We start from the raw sequence: 16,051 nt of genomic DNA, 5'->3' as shown, positions 1-16,051 counted from the left end.
CCTTAAACATACTTGTATAAGCCTTAAACATACATTCCATACAAAATATAGCACTGAAGCAACTTACAAACGAATTCAATTTACGAACAACCGTTCGGAAAGTATCTCGTTCGTAAGTTGGGGAGTGTCTGTATTATTTTTTTAAGTCACTGATGTCTCCTTTCACCGTGTCCCCAATATGGTCCCTTGCCTCTAAGCCATCGACATCTGTCTGATCTTTTTTTTTCTCAGTCCCATTATGCTCCTATTATCAATCCTCGTATCTATCCCGGCCCGCCTTTAGTGCGCGCTCCCTTGTCTGTCAATTGTTGTCTGGCCCCCTACGTGTCGTAGAGTGTGCCCCCGAGGATCCGTGTTGCATGTGTCTGCTGGTGTGTTTTGATAGACAGGGCCTTGACCTTGTCCCAGGCCTCGCTGTTACCCAGGCTGAGGGATGTGTCAACCTCATCCTCCTTCACGTCTCCCCACGAGAACCCTCACTCGGGGACGCAGAAAGACCCGAAAAAAGGAAACATTGACATCTCTGAAAAATACACCAAAGCAATGCCCCGCAATGCTTTCTTTTTTTTTTCTCCAAAGAAGCTCTCCAAGCTGTTGGGAACGTGTGGTTTTTATTCTTATTTTTTTGCTTGGTCGCTTCTGCAGCCCAGGATCAAATTGGTACCACTGGCTCAACCCGCTGTACCGCATGTGAAGGATCAAAATAAATTAAGATGGATGACACTGAGGTGTGTGTTTGTTGAGGCTTTAGGTAACGTCCAACTGGTTTTACGCTTATAGCCATTATGTATTTTTTTTTTTTTTTTGTTCATTTTCCTGACCAGTCCATGCAAACTGCAGTGTAATATATACAGACATTCCCCTACTAACGAACATTCAAATTACGAACAACAGTTCATACGAACATTTGTGCGGGTATGTTGAAAATTGTTCAATGTCCCGAGTGCAGAATTTCTCTTTGATCGTGATGTGCCCATTTGTTGTTCACAAACACAGCAATTCCCCGCTAGCCCAACATTAGCTCGCCATGCTGGTCTCGACTGTAAAAAATGGGATCGCGTATACCTATATAAGCATTAAGCATACATTCCATCAAAAATATAGCACTGAAGCAACTTACAAACAAATTCACCTTACGAACACCCTGTTCGGAACGTTCACAAGTTGGGAGGCATCTTTATTAGGATGTATACACTTATGAGCACCTTTGTTGCTCTGTTAAATGCATTTTACTGACAGAAACGTTCCTGAATTCACATTAGACTGAACAAACCGTTTGTAAATTATTTAAGAAATATGATGAGTTTTGAGAAACCATGAATTGTAAACGTTTTTTTTGAGCTAAGGTTGTTTGGTCAGTTTCATCATAACATAGGTTAACGTCTTTATACACTTTAAAAGGAGTTAAGAGTTGACCTGAGAGGCTTTATTTCCCCTCTTCTTACTTTTATTGAAGAAAATACTCGCTGCTAAACATGAAATGACAGAAAACATTTTAATAGACAATCCATCTGCTTTTTTATGCCTCAAGGGTACTCACTCCTTTTAATACTTCTTCAGGGACTGTTTAAGTTTTTTCCATGAAGCATGATTTATACTCTCCTTCCCCATTGTTGTTTTATGAAATGTGTTTACCTGACACAATTATGATCCCTGTCAATGCATGGAATGATTGCATCAATAAAACGGTGTTGAGCGGTGATATCAACCTGGAAATCCAAGTGCCATGCAATGTGTGACTTTTTTCTGTATAATACATTTTGTGTATATATTTGGAAGCATTTTGTTCGTTAGAAGCCTGGAACTGTTTTTTTTTTCTTTTGGCCTTCATTCTAGCCATTTTAGAAGAAAAAAAAAACACCCATGCCAGCCAGAATGTCTGCTCATCACTTCTTAATCTGGTTCTTGCAGTCTGTGTATGTGTTCCTGCCTGCATCTGTGCAGCAGCCTGCTTTGGTTCAGCGACAACTTTAAATTTCCCTTGAAGCCAAAGGGGCCAGACAGTCTGAATATATAAAGTTTGCTCATGTTTTTGACCGCCTCGTGGTTGCGAGGCACTTGTGTGAAATGCTCTTTCCCCAGATGTATGCTCAACAATAGTGTATCTACTCCATTTCAAACTGTGTGTGGCTGTGCGCTGACTTGCCAAGTCAAATCTGACTGTCTGATTTACCTGTCAACCTGCGAGGCACGTTTACCTTACTAACGGCTCAATTTTCCTTACTTACAGGGAAAAAAAAACATACGAGTATGTGATATTTCATTGCGGAATTTTATTAACCAAATTTTACATGTAAACATTAATACTTTTAACATGTTCCAACATATTTCTAGAAATAATCATGTACAGTGATACCTCATCTTACAAACTTAATTGGTTCCAAGAAAATGTGTGTAAGGCGAAAAGTTTGTTTGCCAATCATTTATTTCCCATAAGAAACCATTAAAAATGAGAATAATCCGTTCCCAGGTCCCCATAAGACATAATTTTCTACTAAATAAGCATTACAAATACACAAATTATACCTTATTTTATGTATAATAAATGTGCTATTGTATTGTAATTAAAGAAATAAACTGTGCTTTATAATAAAGTCGTTTTATTTAACTTTGTGATGGTAGTTGTCAATGGATGACGAACTTCCAGGTTGCCTCTTGATGATATCCGAGTGAAGTTGCTTTATCGGCGATAATACCCTCACTCCCAATGTCCCCTGCTAGCTGCTTTTCGTTAATCCAAATCAACAGAAGTTTTTCAACCTCTTCTATTGCCTGAGACCGTTGCTTAGACAACACAGAAACACCCTTAGCCATACATAGCAATGACCGAATTAGCATACTGGTAGTCGGACGCTAAGTCACACAAACGCACACCTTGTTCGTGTTTCTCGATGATCTCCCTCTTCTCGACTGTAATTTTCTTTTGTGTCCTCATCGGCTGAACACTAGCCTGTGGTGGTGTCTTTTTCTCTCCCATATTAGCAAAAGTATCCTTGATAACAAACCATGTATGCACTCAAAGGAAGGGGTGAAGAAAACTAGTCCGCCAGCCACCGTGGCGCTCCGTGTGGTTTGGTTCGTTTGTCGAAAACTAGTTTGTATGCCTCGATCATATTCTCACTAATGTAATGTTCGTAAGGCGAAACGTTAGTAAACTGAGATAACACTGTATCTCAAAATTGCATTTAACCACTTCTGTGTTTCCCGGACAAACTTTCTTGTATGCCGTACACATCTAAAAATGTGCAAAAATCGTACAGAATATGTCAAATTACGTTCGGTTGACAGGTGTGGAGACATTTCCCCTCATTCGGCCTCAGATCCATCTCTTGCAAATCAGTGCCATTGCACCGAGGGTGGGTTACCCTCTATCTTACTCACGTGTATCTTCCCATCACCAAAGTTGACACTCTCATCTTTGCTTTCCCCTCATCTCACAGTTATTGCGCATCCCGTTTAAAAAAAACGACACAATAAACAGCGTCTGGTGCTTGTTTTGGTCTCCTGACTTGCATGGAGCGCTTTTTAATGTCTTTCTTTGTTTCGCTTTTTTCAGGCAATGCGGCTACAGCAAAGCCTCTCAAGAAGGAGACGAGGAACTTTACTTCCAGTGTAAGTGGTTCTTGTGCTTTTTCTCGCATGCCACTTTTGGCCTTTAGCGCGACGGCATTGATTGTTGATTCCGACGCCGCATGCTTAGTTGAACTTTGAGCACACTGACGGAACAGATTAGGTGCAGTACAGATCCCATCACGGTTCAGATGGAAAGGAGAGTAAGAAATAAAATGAAAAAGGGAAGGAAACAAAGTAAAAAGTGAGAGATTGCCATTCCATAAAAAGATTTTGGTATATGTAAAACTTACTCACTTAGCTCCCAGTGGTCTTTTTTTTTTTTTTTTGCGCTGGACAGTGACTGAATGGGGCTACTCTGACATATCTCCTCCCATTTGTGCGTGTGCATGGCAAAGCTTTGCTTAAGTGGTATTTGTGTGCTTTGACGTTTCCATTTGTGCGTGCACAGTTTTGTAAATGTAGTCCGTGCGTGCATGCTCATTTGCGTTATTTAATCTCCCAGCATGCCGAGCCCCCAGGAGAGTTTTTAGGAGGACTGTGGTTGATCAATAATGAGCCAAAGTCATGCAGCTGGGAATTAAATCTGCCCAAACAAAAAGACATGCCAGGAGCTGACGCACACGCACACATTTGGCCTGTTTTCGATTGCAAACATTTATGCTTTCCTCTTCAGAACTATTTGAATCATATTCATAACTGGATGAGTAACAAGAAAGACGTTGTGACGTCGCGAACTAGGAGGCGGGGCCTTCTGAAACTCAATTTCCGGGGTCATTTTGAAGTAGTTTGGGGACACTTTAACTCTTTTTTATTGGTGTTTTACATTTGACTAAAAATATCAGCCTGTGTGTTTTGGATATTTTTGATGCTATAAAATGTTTTTCTAATGTCCGTTAGGAAACAAAAAAATGTTGTCTGTTGTCCTTTAAAATACATTTTCTTCTTCCGAGGATCTTTGATTTCGTCCATTTTGTGACCCCCAAAAGCAACCGCAATTTCCGTCGCTGTGACCAAGATCAAAGCTCATCTGCGATTTTACATAAAGACCGATTAAAAAAACCCACAAAGTTTACATATTGTTTAAAACCATTGCGTGGATGTGAGGCAAGAAGCAAAGCATCTGGGGAAATCATTGGGAAAATAGAATCAAGATATCAAGGCATGATAAGGCTATTGCATTTGGGCTGTTTTGTCGAGAAAAAAACAAACCATTGGCCCCCAGTGGCCCGCGGGCTGCATATGCAGCATCTCTCCAGTAGATGAATGCAATGTGAATTAGGTTAACCCTCGAGTCTAACCAGCCAAGAAGGCAACGAAGCGTGCATGTGTCGACGTACGCAGTGCAGCATCCCCGATAGGTGTTCAGGTAGCCATGTTTGAAAACCCAATTTGATAGAAAAGGGCCTCCAATCTTTCTCTCATGCCTCACTTGAATTGAAAGGGTTTCCCTTTGCACTATAATTGACAACGTTGCTTGATTTGTCCGCGCGCTCACAATAGATGTGACTGTGGCGTATACGTGGGTGTACGCTCGTGCTGGATCGATAAGCTGTTATGAGGCCACCAGTATAGGATCCCTCGGGTCGATCCAGAGCTGTAATCACTTTTCAAAGACCCCGTCAAGCTTTTTTGGGGGAAACTACTTGGCCTTTTCCTGGAAGATTATCTTTAACATGGAGTAACAAAGGTCATCTAATTGAGAAGCGACTCGCTTCTGGTTAATTGCTATTGGCTGCCCATAGGCCAGTTTATTTGCCGGTTGTTAGTGTTTGGTAAACGCAATGGGTCAGTTGATAAAGGAAACGAGAGAGTGGCTGTTGAAAATGGGGTTGTGTTTTGAGTTTCGCAGAGAAACAGTCGGGGTCATTCATAGCGCTACAATTACCGGCAAATAAATGTTCCGTCGTGTAATTCACTTCGCTGGGGTTCTGCCGAGGTGATTGGATGTCACTACATGTTTCGACAGGAAGTGTCTTACTTTGGAATTCGGCCAATGATTGTCGAAAATACATCAGCTTCATTGTCGGCTTGGTTTGAAAATATTATGTCATTAAGTCATTCACTGCCATTGACAAATTTATTCGGGAATTGAAAATATGACGTATTAGTACGTTTCTTTATGTTTTCTTGCTTTGGTTCCGATAAAGCACTGGTCAGACCTATGGCAATGTTTTCCCTTCCACAAAAGGGCAGCATTTCCTTTTTTTCCATGTTAGCGCTTTGTTCTAGCTTGTTATAAAAGAAATAGATCGCTATCGAGCTAGCTAGCAATATAGCTCATAGATTAACGCACTATATAATCCAATATGTATGTATTGGATTGTATTTTGGACAGCCACTCTCATTTCAAGCTCATATAACTCCATACCCATATAATTTAGGAATTAACTCCTTTTTTTGGGGATGAAAGAAATGAGTCTAAGGTTTCTTACGCTGTATTGAATGTTTATGTAGTCCTAAAACTCAATATTCTGTGGGTCCTGGATTTCAATGACAAAAATCTTGGCACTGGATTGACACATTTTTGCACGTCTGAAAGATGTGCAAAAAATTGTCCAATCCAGTGAATGAGTTAAGCAGCTGTTTTGTCACTTTTCCCACCGACAATGTTGCATTTATGTACTTTTCCAAGCAGTGTGTGTGTGTGTTAATCCGATATCTTTTTAGAGTGAGTGAAAAAACAAAAAGGCCGGTCCGTCATCTCTGTAAATCTGCATGGAAGGAACCCAAAGTCAGATTTAAGCAGTCTGAGCCTTTCATCTTGCCACCAATGGAGTTTGGCAAGGTCCAATCATAACAGTTGCGCCTAAAAACAATCATCCACTGATGCAAAAATCACTGTTACATGTACAGTAAAGTCTCGTTATATCGATATCGGATATATCGATAGTCCCGGTTATATCGATACTATTTCTATGTACGCACGGAGAAAATTACATGCGCGCAGGGTCGGATATATCGATATTCCCGGTTATATCGATATTTTTTCGGACTCCCTTGAATATCGATATAACGAGACTTTACTGTATTATAATTCTGTTTTATTTTTATTTTTTGTATGTATCTATTCAGTCAAAATTCCCACACGGAGAACCTACATCGACCCAGAGACGTGTGAGGACCTGCTGCAAGCTATTCATGCTTTTGCCAAGGAGTTGGACAACTCCAGCATCAAGATTGAGAGAATTGTGCACACAGGCAAGGACTGACGAAAAATACATGTTCACAATATCAACACTGTCTACCGATTGCAAAATCAAAAATCTTGAAGAATCGTCAATCAAATCAAATAATTACATCTGATAAATATTGCGAAATGCCATCGACAGGCAAACTCTTCAACCGTCATCTGTACTTCTTTGAAGGTGCCGGACGCTTCGCTCCTCGTCCAAAGAGCTTCGTCAGCAAACTAAAGTTGCGCTGGGATCTCTGACCCTATATTTATCCCCAATGGACAGAGGTGGCAGTGCCAGACCTCTGCTATGGCCCTATATAAAGGCCCTATATAAGTGGTAGCTCTGCCCCTATATAAAGTATAGGGGCATACCTACTAGCACAACTTTAGTTCGCTGACGAAGCTCTTCGGATGAGGAACGAATAGTCCGACACCTTCAAATAAGTGCAGATGACAGCTGAAGAAACCTTTTCATCTATGGACCACTCCTGTATGACTGAGAGCCTCAACAGACATAGACAGGCTAAGCTAACATGAATTAGCATGCATGCTACAAGTAAATATTAGCCTTTAAGGAGCAATACCCACATACAACAGATTTGCAGGCATGCTCCATATTCTCAAGGATTACTGGATTTTATTTGAATGGTCGATCAAATCAAATAATTACATCTAATAAATATTGTGAAATGCCATAGACAGGCCAACGATGAAAAGGTGTCTTTAGCCGTCCTCTGTACTTCTTTGAAGGTGTCGAAAGTTGCACTGACAATTACAATTGGGAACCTTCATTGCCTATTGTTGCTCTTTTTATTTTTAGATATACCTGACAGTGAAGTACAATAAATACTGTCGAGTATCTATTGATCACTTGGCCCGTTTAGGTAGCGTTTGTGTACAGGCGATTAACCTCTGTTTGTCTTTCTCTCCCCAAAAAGGCGACTTTGGGGAGGTGTGTCGCGGCTGTCTCAAGTTGCCCAGCAAGAGAGAGCTGCCGGTGGCCATCAAGACGTTACGAGCAGGCTGCTCGGAGAAACAGCGGCGCTCGTTCCTCAGCGAGGCCGGTATCCTCGGGCAGTTTGACCACTCCAACATCATCAGGCTAGAAGGTGTCGTCACCAGCGGTGAGTGAGGAGATCACGAGGGGGTCAGAAAAAAAAGTGGATTGGATTGGATTTACCTTTATTAGTCTCGCAGTGGAGAAATGTACATTTCCCAGCAGCAAAGTTATGAAATAGAGAGGAAAGGAAAGGAAGAAGTCGAAAACAAAATACAGGAGCTGCTGTAAAGGCAGCCACTCTCGCGGCGCCATCTTGAAGTCAAAAGAACAAAAAAAACAAAATAAGTATTATGACAACACAAAGACACAGACAGTCATTCAATCTTAAACACTTTCTGTACCATCTTTGTTACACGAAGCAGTTCTAGATGAAAGAGGAAAGGATCAAAGCATCCTTTTCACCAGTGGATCAGTGACGGCATGGTGGAATGGGCACATCTGCTACAAGCTAAATGATGAAAGGAAACATGAAGCTTTAGCGAAAAGAGATGGTCTCACATCTCCTGTCCCACGTAAATCCGCTTCAATTCCAAGCCGTGACAGTTCCACAGACACAATGATGTTCAATGAAAAGATGTTCAACCATGTAAGATGAGGAAAATAAATGAGAACAGGAACAGCGTATTCTCTGGACGGAGAAGACAACGACTTTTGGAAAGAATTCCCAGACCCTGTGAAGGAATCAACACTGATAGCGAGAAGAATGGGAACAGAGACACAGAAGGCAAGGGTAGCAAGCGCTTGAAGGCCCACACAGATAGCCATTGACATCCTGCTGTGGAAACGGGATGGAAAAATAAACTTGAGGCAGCAAGGAGACATGAGATGATCTGGTATAAGGTGGAGGTTAATGGCGAAAGGCAGGTGAGGAGAGACCCTGGAAGGGTTTGTAAAGTTTTTGTGATGCCGGCAATTGGCTGGATTCCCCTACACACTGTGCTCAGCAGGATGGCGGCAAATGTGCAGGGTACAGTGATTGGTGTGAGGGACTCAGTGGGACCCTGGGATGCACTCTAATATCTCTCTCACACACACACACACACACACGTACATCATTGGTGTGCACATCACAGCAACACAAAGCCCGGTTTCCTCTTCGATCGCGTTCACTATAGCGCTAGCCCACTGCGCAGTCCCACAAATAGTACACGTTCATGTCGCACGGCGATGAATCACCCGATGTGACAAGACTAAGTACTGCTAATATGAAAGTCATTAGCAGAGCAAACATATCAGTGAATATGCTTGCACACCAAGAAAATTAGGCTCATAACAGCCATTTTCTTATTTTGGTGTTTTGTATATAACAATAAGCCTTAAGTATGATAATCTAGTCAATAATCATGCTAATATGGTGTGGAAATAAATACATGGCATTGATCCCTTTTGACTAGATGATGTCGGCTGGTAAATCGACATTTTAGCAATTTTCCGCTTCGAGGAACAAGAAGCCCTTCCAGGGAATGGTCTATTTTAAAACGGTTTTCATATATTGGGTGTACCGCTTTATAAGGCGCAATGAATAGAAGCCACAATAGTGGATGTGGTTGCATTATGCTAACACTAGATGGAGCTACTCTGAAGAATACAATACAACACAAGACAATACAGCTTTAGTTGCATCGAGCTTTCACAACGGGTGCAGCCGTAACGGAGCTTTGTACTCATTTCAAATACAATGTACACGAAATCTGAATATTCATACACATAGAAGTCACGCCAAATTATAAGGATTTGAGAAAATTGAATGTTTTTAGGTGCGCCTTAAAATGCAGAAAATACCGACATATATTAACTCATTCACTGCCATTGCCGAATTTATTCGGGAATTGAAAAGCATGACGTGGAGCGCCAGTCCCAAATTTGTTCGGGTTTTGGTTTTTCCGATACAGCGCTGGTCAGACCTCTGGCAATGTTTTTCCCGTCCATGTCAGTGCTTTGTGACAGCTGTTGTTAAAGCGCTATATAAATCAATAAGTATGTATTGTATTTTGTGCAGTCGCCCCCATTTCAAGTCCATATAACTCCAGACTCATATAATAATTGGTTTGTACTGAAAAATACACATTTAATAAAATGCATGTTCTATCAAGATATGTACAAGTACAACTGTAGAGAATACTACATACGTTATTACAAAAATGTTCGTATGTACGGTCGTTCAAAACCCCAATGTTCGTAAGTAGGGGAGTGTCTGTAAACCAATACGTACTGGATGTATTGCATTGTATTTTGGGCTGCCGCCCCCATTTCAAGCTTAGATAACTCCAGATCGATATAACTTACAAATTAACTTTTTTTTTTTATTAAAGAAGAGAGTCTAAGATTTCTTATTCTGAATTGAATGCTTATGTAGTCCTAAAACTCAATATTGTATAATTTGAGTGAAAATGACAAAAACCCTGGCACTGGAGTGCACACATTTTTGCACATATTCTGGCAGTGAATGAATTAAGTGAATAAGTCAGTAAGTTAAATGCACCACTGTAAAATGTGTACAAAATTAGATGTCGAATCAATTAATTTAACTCAGTAGCAATTTCTTATTGAGAAAAGTGTTTCTCCTGTACACCATCTTTTGGCCCTGTAGGCACATGAACGTCATCTACCGTAGATGTAAAAAAACATTGATGACCCGTTTGCTCCGACGCTTTTCCCAAATAGCACCGACATTTAAACGTAATAGGATCAAAGCAAATGCCATCAGTTGTTTTGTTACCTTTTTTTAAAGGGAACCTCAGAGGAACCTGTTACGGTAGAAGTGATGCCACGTACATTTGCTGATTGCCGGCAGCTATTTACGACCTTGCCCGCAATGACTGCTTCTTTGCTAGCCCGAGTCGACGTGATCTGGAGACGTATGATCCAATTATGCCTTTCCAGGTGAAACCCAGCTCGGGCTTTTTCATCTCATGAAACGCTCAAGGTATTGACACTGCCACTGAGAGATGACTCAGAAATTGAGGGTATTCCGTGTCCTCTTGCAGAATTTTGACATCCCTGCATACTCATTGCTACTTTTCAATCCTAAAAAACAGGGTTGTTGAGTTGTTCATTGGCAATCGGCTGGTTTGTCTGTGTTTTAGAATTGAGCCTTACAAAGTATCTGCAGGTTTGAACTCACGGCAATAGAAACATTTGCACCTTAAACGACAACCGACGCCTCCCGACAAGTTGTGTCCATAATTTGTAAAATCACTTCAAATGACTTCTACTGAGCGTATTTTACAAAGATTGCACGGCATATAGCTATATTTTACGTTTTAAGACTCACACTGAATATTCAGGAAGTCTTGTTTTCGAGTTGTTGACGATGCTTGACGTGACGTCACATCTGGAACGCCCCTGACCGAGAAAGCGACAAACAATGGTCAGATGATGGGATAATTTTGTGCCATTTGGACGAGATTGTGTATCAAACAATGAACATGGCGTATCTTCGGAAAATGTGGTGGTTTCAAGCACCTTGTCATTAACTCATTCACTGCCATTCACAAATTTATTCTAAAATAGGAAATATGACATAGAGCGCCATTTCCGAATTTGTTCCGGTTTTGTTTTTTCATGCTTGGGTGCTGATAAAGCACTGGCCAGACCTCTGGTAATGTTTTCCCCTTTCACAAGGGAGAGACATTTCCCTTTTTTCCATGTTAGCGCTTTATTCTCGCTTCAGCTGTTGTTAAAGCGCTATATAAACCAATATGTATGTATTGCATTGTATTTTGTACAGCTGTCCCCATTTCAACCTAATATAACTCCAAACCCACGTAATTTAGGAATTAACATTTTTTTTCTGATGAAAGAAGAGAGTCTACGGTTTTTTTACGCTACATTGAATGTTTATGAAGTCCTAAAACTCAATATTCTGTGGGTCCTGGAATTCAACTGACGATGACAAAAACCCTGACACTGGAGTGGACAAATGTTTGCGTATGTCTGGCAATGAATGAGTTAATCAAAGTGATGGTCACGTTATGTGATCATTTACATTTTGAAGTGGAAGCAATGAGCATAAGAGATGGATTTGGATTCAAATTTAACTTTATTAGTCTCGCAGTGGAGACATTTACATTTCACGGCAGCAAAGTGATGAAAGGAAAGAAAGAAGTAGAAAAACAAAATACAGGAACTGCTGGAAAGGAGGCCAACTCGTGGCGCCATCAGCCAAAAGAAGAAAAAAAACTAAATAATGTACATAAATAAATTAAAAATGAACGTTGCCACAACAAGATACACATGAACATGTGACTAAATACTACTAATAAATAGTATGTTGAATAGTTTGTAATGATAAAAGTGGTAGAATTTTAGCTTCCAAGTGTATAGTATGTATAATGTTGCCCTCTTTTCTTCATCTATTGCTGTCTCGTTTCTATTTCACGTCTTTCAAGGCAGCGCTGGCTTCTCTGTTTTGAGATGTGTAGTGGATATTATGCGTGTAACGTACGGGAGCAAGCACCCGTACCGTGTTGGATCGTGTGTCTTTGTGCGTGTTCGTGCGGATGTCGACTTGAGTGTTTAAGGGTGCTTAAACTTGCTGAGACAGCCAGGGCAGCGTGCAGGTTCTTACAGCTTCGCCACAGTTCGCTGAGTGAAGAATGGCTTTGCCACAAATCCTGCGGTGCTTGCCAAGAAGTCTCGCCTCACTTTATTCTCCCCTCTTTGCTTGTGTCTCTATTACTCCACCTGCAGTATGTACCGTTTGCCGCTTTTTGGCATTCAATCTCCATACCTGTCAACCGGCCGTATTTTGCCGTATTCTGTATGATTTTTGCACATATTTTAGATGTGTACGGCATACAAGAAAGTTTGTACTGGAAACGCAAAAAAAATGTTGAATATACAGTAAAGTCTCGTTATATCGATATTCAAGGGAGTCCGAAAAAATATCGATATAACCGGGACTATCGATATATCCGACCCTGTTTGCATGTAATTTTCTCCTTGCGTGCATAGAAATAGTATCGATATAACCGGGACTATCGATATATCCGATATCGATATAACGAGACTTTACTGTAATTTTGAGGTATTTTTAATTTTCATTAAATCTTAGCAGTAATATTAATTCTAACAAATTAAAACAAGTACAACCACAGCGAAAACAAGTCAGTGCGAAAAGTCTTGAAGAAACAAAAGTTCCAAGAAGACACGTTCCGGTTGAGTGGAATTTTATTTTGAAATCAGTTCAATTAAACATTTTACTGTGTTTTTTTTCCACCATAATATCATTCATATTTTTTAATAAACATACATCGTAAGAAGACATATTGAAATTCTTTTTTTTTTGTTGCTCAATTTGTCCACAGCAAAAAAAAAAGCCACAATGCTCTACAAAAAGGGGTCTCAAACTCAATTTATCCGGGGGCCGTTGGAGGCAGAGTCTGGGTGAGGCTGGGCCGCATCAGGATTTTCACAAGAAAAGCACAGATAAAACATTCCAATGTTCTCAAAATCTTTTTTTATAACACACAAAAAACGAATTAAATGAATGAATGGAAAAAAACGAAGAAAAACTAAATTAACCAGTAATAAATAAATAAATAAAATAATTATAATGATCATAAGGCAGATACAGATGACTGAAAAAAAAAACACAGGAAAACTAAATATTTTAAATAACGTTTCTAATCTGTATTCACAGGTCTTTAACCTTTAACTTTCTGAACATAAATAAAATATTGAACATGAACTGTCCTAAACATGGCTTCTCTTGCCTACTTGTTCAGCTCCACACACAAGTTTCATTCATCAAGGCGGGCCGCAAAATATTCTATCCGGGGCCGCAGTTGGCCCGCGGGCCGCGTGTTTGAGACCTCTGCTCTACAATAAAGAACATACCGTATTTATTCAAGTAAAATTTTCTACCTAAAAAGAACTCAAAGTTTGGGTTCGCGTTATAAACGAGGCCTGGGGGAAAAAAAATCTCATATATTCAATGCTTTATCCCTTCCAGTAGGGGGCAGCATTTCCATGGCTATTCTCGCCCACTTAGGTTTCGATTCTCGGAAAGACCCGGATCACGCACATTGTTTTTTTTTTATTGTTGATTACCATTTCTTTAGCTACGCTTTATTTCCTTTCCTCGCGTCGCCCACACTGAAACGTCAGTAAGCATTGCTGTTTTGCACAATATCCAGAGTTTCGATTCAGTGTTTACGTTGCCAATAAATGATTTTTATCACTATGCTTGGTGATAAAGTGAAAAAAATGTTATACCAATTTTTAATTGAAAATTAGGGGTGCGCGTTATACACATGTGCGCGTTATACTCGAATAAATACGGTACTTGATTATTGCTAGAAATATGTCGGAACTAGTTAAAAGAATTCATGTTTACATGTGAAATTTTGCTCATAAAATTGCGCAATGAAATACTACACATGCGTATGTTTTTTTTTCTCAGTCAGTAAGGAAAAATGGAGCCATTTGTAAGGTCTCAGTATCTCGCAGGTTGACAGTTATGACTTTCCGTTGATTATGTCCCGTGTTTTTTTTTGTGTGTGTGTGTGTTCAGGTAACACCATGATGATCATCGTGGAGAGCATGTCTAATGGAGCCTTGGATTCCTTTCTGAGGGTAAGTCGGTGTATTTACATTCAGGAATTCGGAACCAGCAGAGCGGAAACAAAACAAGCAGGCTAACTTGAATTATCGCACGTCTGATTGCGACGACGTAGCGTCACGACGGTGATATCAGAATGTACTTTATCGATTTTTATTCACCACATAAACATAATTTTGATGTGACAACATAGTCTTCCCTGCCAATGCTAGTAGCATAGCAACTAGTTAAAATTGAATATATGACGTAGAGCGCCATTCGCGAATTTCTTTGGGTTTTGTTGTTTTCTTATTTGGGTGCCGATAAAGTGCTAGCCATAGCCTCTGGCAATGTTTTTCACTTGCACAAAGGGGCAGCATTTCCCTTTTTTTTTTTTACATATTAGCTCTTTGTTCCAACTTCAGCTGTTGTTAAAGCGATATATAAACCAATATGTATGTATTGTATTTTGGACAGTCACCCTCATTTCAAGATCATATAACTCCAGACCCATCTAATTCAGGAATTAACTCTTTTTCTGATGAAAGAAAAGAGTCTAAGGTTTCTAAAGCTGCATTGAATGTTGATGTAGTCCTAAAACTCAATATTCTGTGGGTACTGGAATTCAAGTGACAATGACAAAGCACACATTTTTGGACGTCTGGTAGTGACGCTTTGCTAAAATAAAAATTCAACCACATTTTTTTCCCCCGAGCGTTCCAAGGCTGGCGTGCTTGTTAACGTATGAAGAAAAATATTCATGATTACACACAAATGTGGTGTTTTTGTTTCAAGAGCTGCAAGAGTGGTCTTTTGCTCTCTGAACCAACACAGTGTGGCTCATAATGATCTGAATTAATGTTTGTTTTGTTGCGCAACATAAAACAAGATTTCAACCTTCCTGTTTTCTTTCTGACAGTTTTTCATTGTTTATTTTTTTATGTTTTGTTTTTTAACGCTCAAAATGACAGAAACACGAAGGCCAGTTGAGCGTCATGAAACTGATGGATGTGCTGACCGGTGTGGCATCGGGGATGAAGTACCTTGCCGAAATGGGTTTTGTTCACAAACGCCTGGCTGCGCACAAGGTAAGAGACCCAGCATGGGCAGTCATCGACCACAGTGTGTATGTTGATGTATGTCTCAAGCTCACTTTTCCATTGGCAGACTCTGCGAACGCAATTTGTCCTCGTCTCCGACCGTGTTTGACAGTCATTTGTCAGCGGCTTATTTGAGGAATACGCCAAGCTGAAAATGACAAGACAATGCTGTCAAAATCATTTTTGTCGCAAGGATTTGCTCTGTCAGTTTGTTCCTCTCTAAAGAGCAGCCGGGCTTTCAAAACTGGCTCTTGTTTTTGGAAACAAAAAGAGCCAACTAGATTTTAGTTCACCAATGTGGTGATATTGTTTCATCTTGTAATTTAACCCGGACTTAAAGGACAACTGACGCCATTTTTTTGTTTCCTCACTGACATCACAAAAACGTTTTTTAGCATCTAAAATACCCAAAACACGCAGGCTCAATTTTTTAGTCAAATGCAAAACACCAATAAAAATGACTTAGTGTCTCAAAGCTACTTCAAAATGACCTCGGAAATGGCGAGTTTCAGAAGGTCCCGCCCCTTTCTTCGTGACGTCACGCCAGGACGTCTTGCCTTGCTCTAGAATCAAAACAATGACTTCAGATTCGGAGAAGA

The 16,051-nt window shown here is 40.2% G+C and overlaps 1 protein-coding gene across 2 annotated transcripts in view; it reads left to right on the top strand.

Moving 5' to 3' along the window:
• The window catches only part of epha10 (EPH receptor A10), a 129,973-nt gene that overhangs the window by 101,163 nt on the left and 12,759 nt on the right, over positions 1-16,051 (top strand). For both annotated transcript variants that reach the window (XM_089023142.1, XM_089023143.1), the window contains 5 exons: positions 3,557-3,612; positions 6,646-6,771; positions 7,687-7,872; positions 14,326-14,387; positions 15,324-15,440. In XM_089023142.1, coding sequence (XP_088879268.1) covers positions 3,557-3,612; positions 6,646-6,771; positions 7,687-7,872; positions 14,326-14,387; positions 15,324-15,440 — 547 coding nt within the window. The remainder of the gene's footprint in view (positions 1-3,556; positions 3,613-6,645; positions 6,772-7,686; positions 7,873-14,325; positions 14,388-15,323; positions 15,441-16,051) is intronic.

The sequence above is a fragment of the Hippocampus bargibanti genome, linkage group LG20, assembly GCF_051943395.1.
Source record: "Hippocampus bargibanti isolate YZ-2025 linkage group LG20, ASM5194339v1, whole genome shotgun sequence".
Classification (NCBI taxonomy): domain Eukaryota; kingdom Metazoa; phylum Chordata; class Actinopteri; order Syngnathiformes; family Syngnathidae; genus Hippocampus; species Hippocampus bargibanti.
Note: the sequence above shows the minus strand (reverse complement) of the source record. Positions and strands in the feature narration are given on the sequence as shown.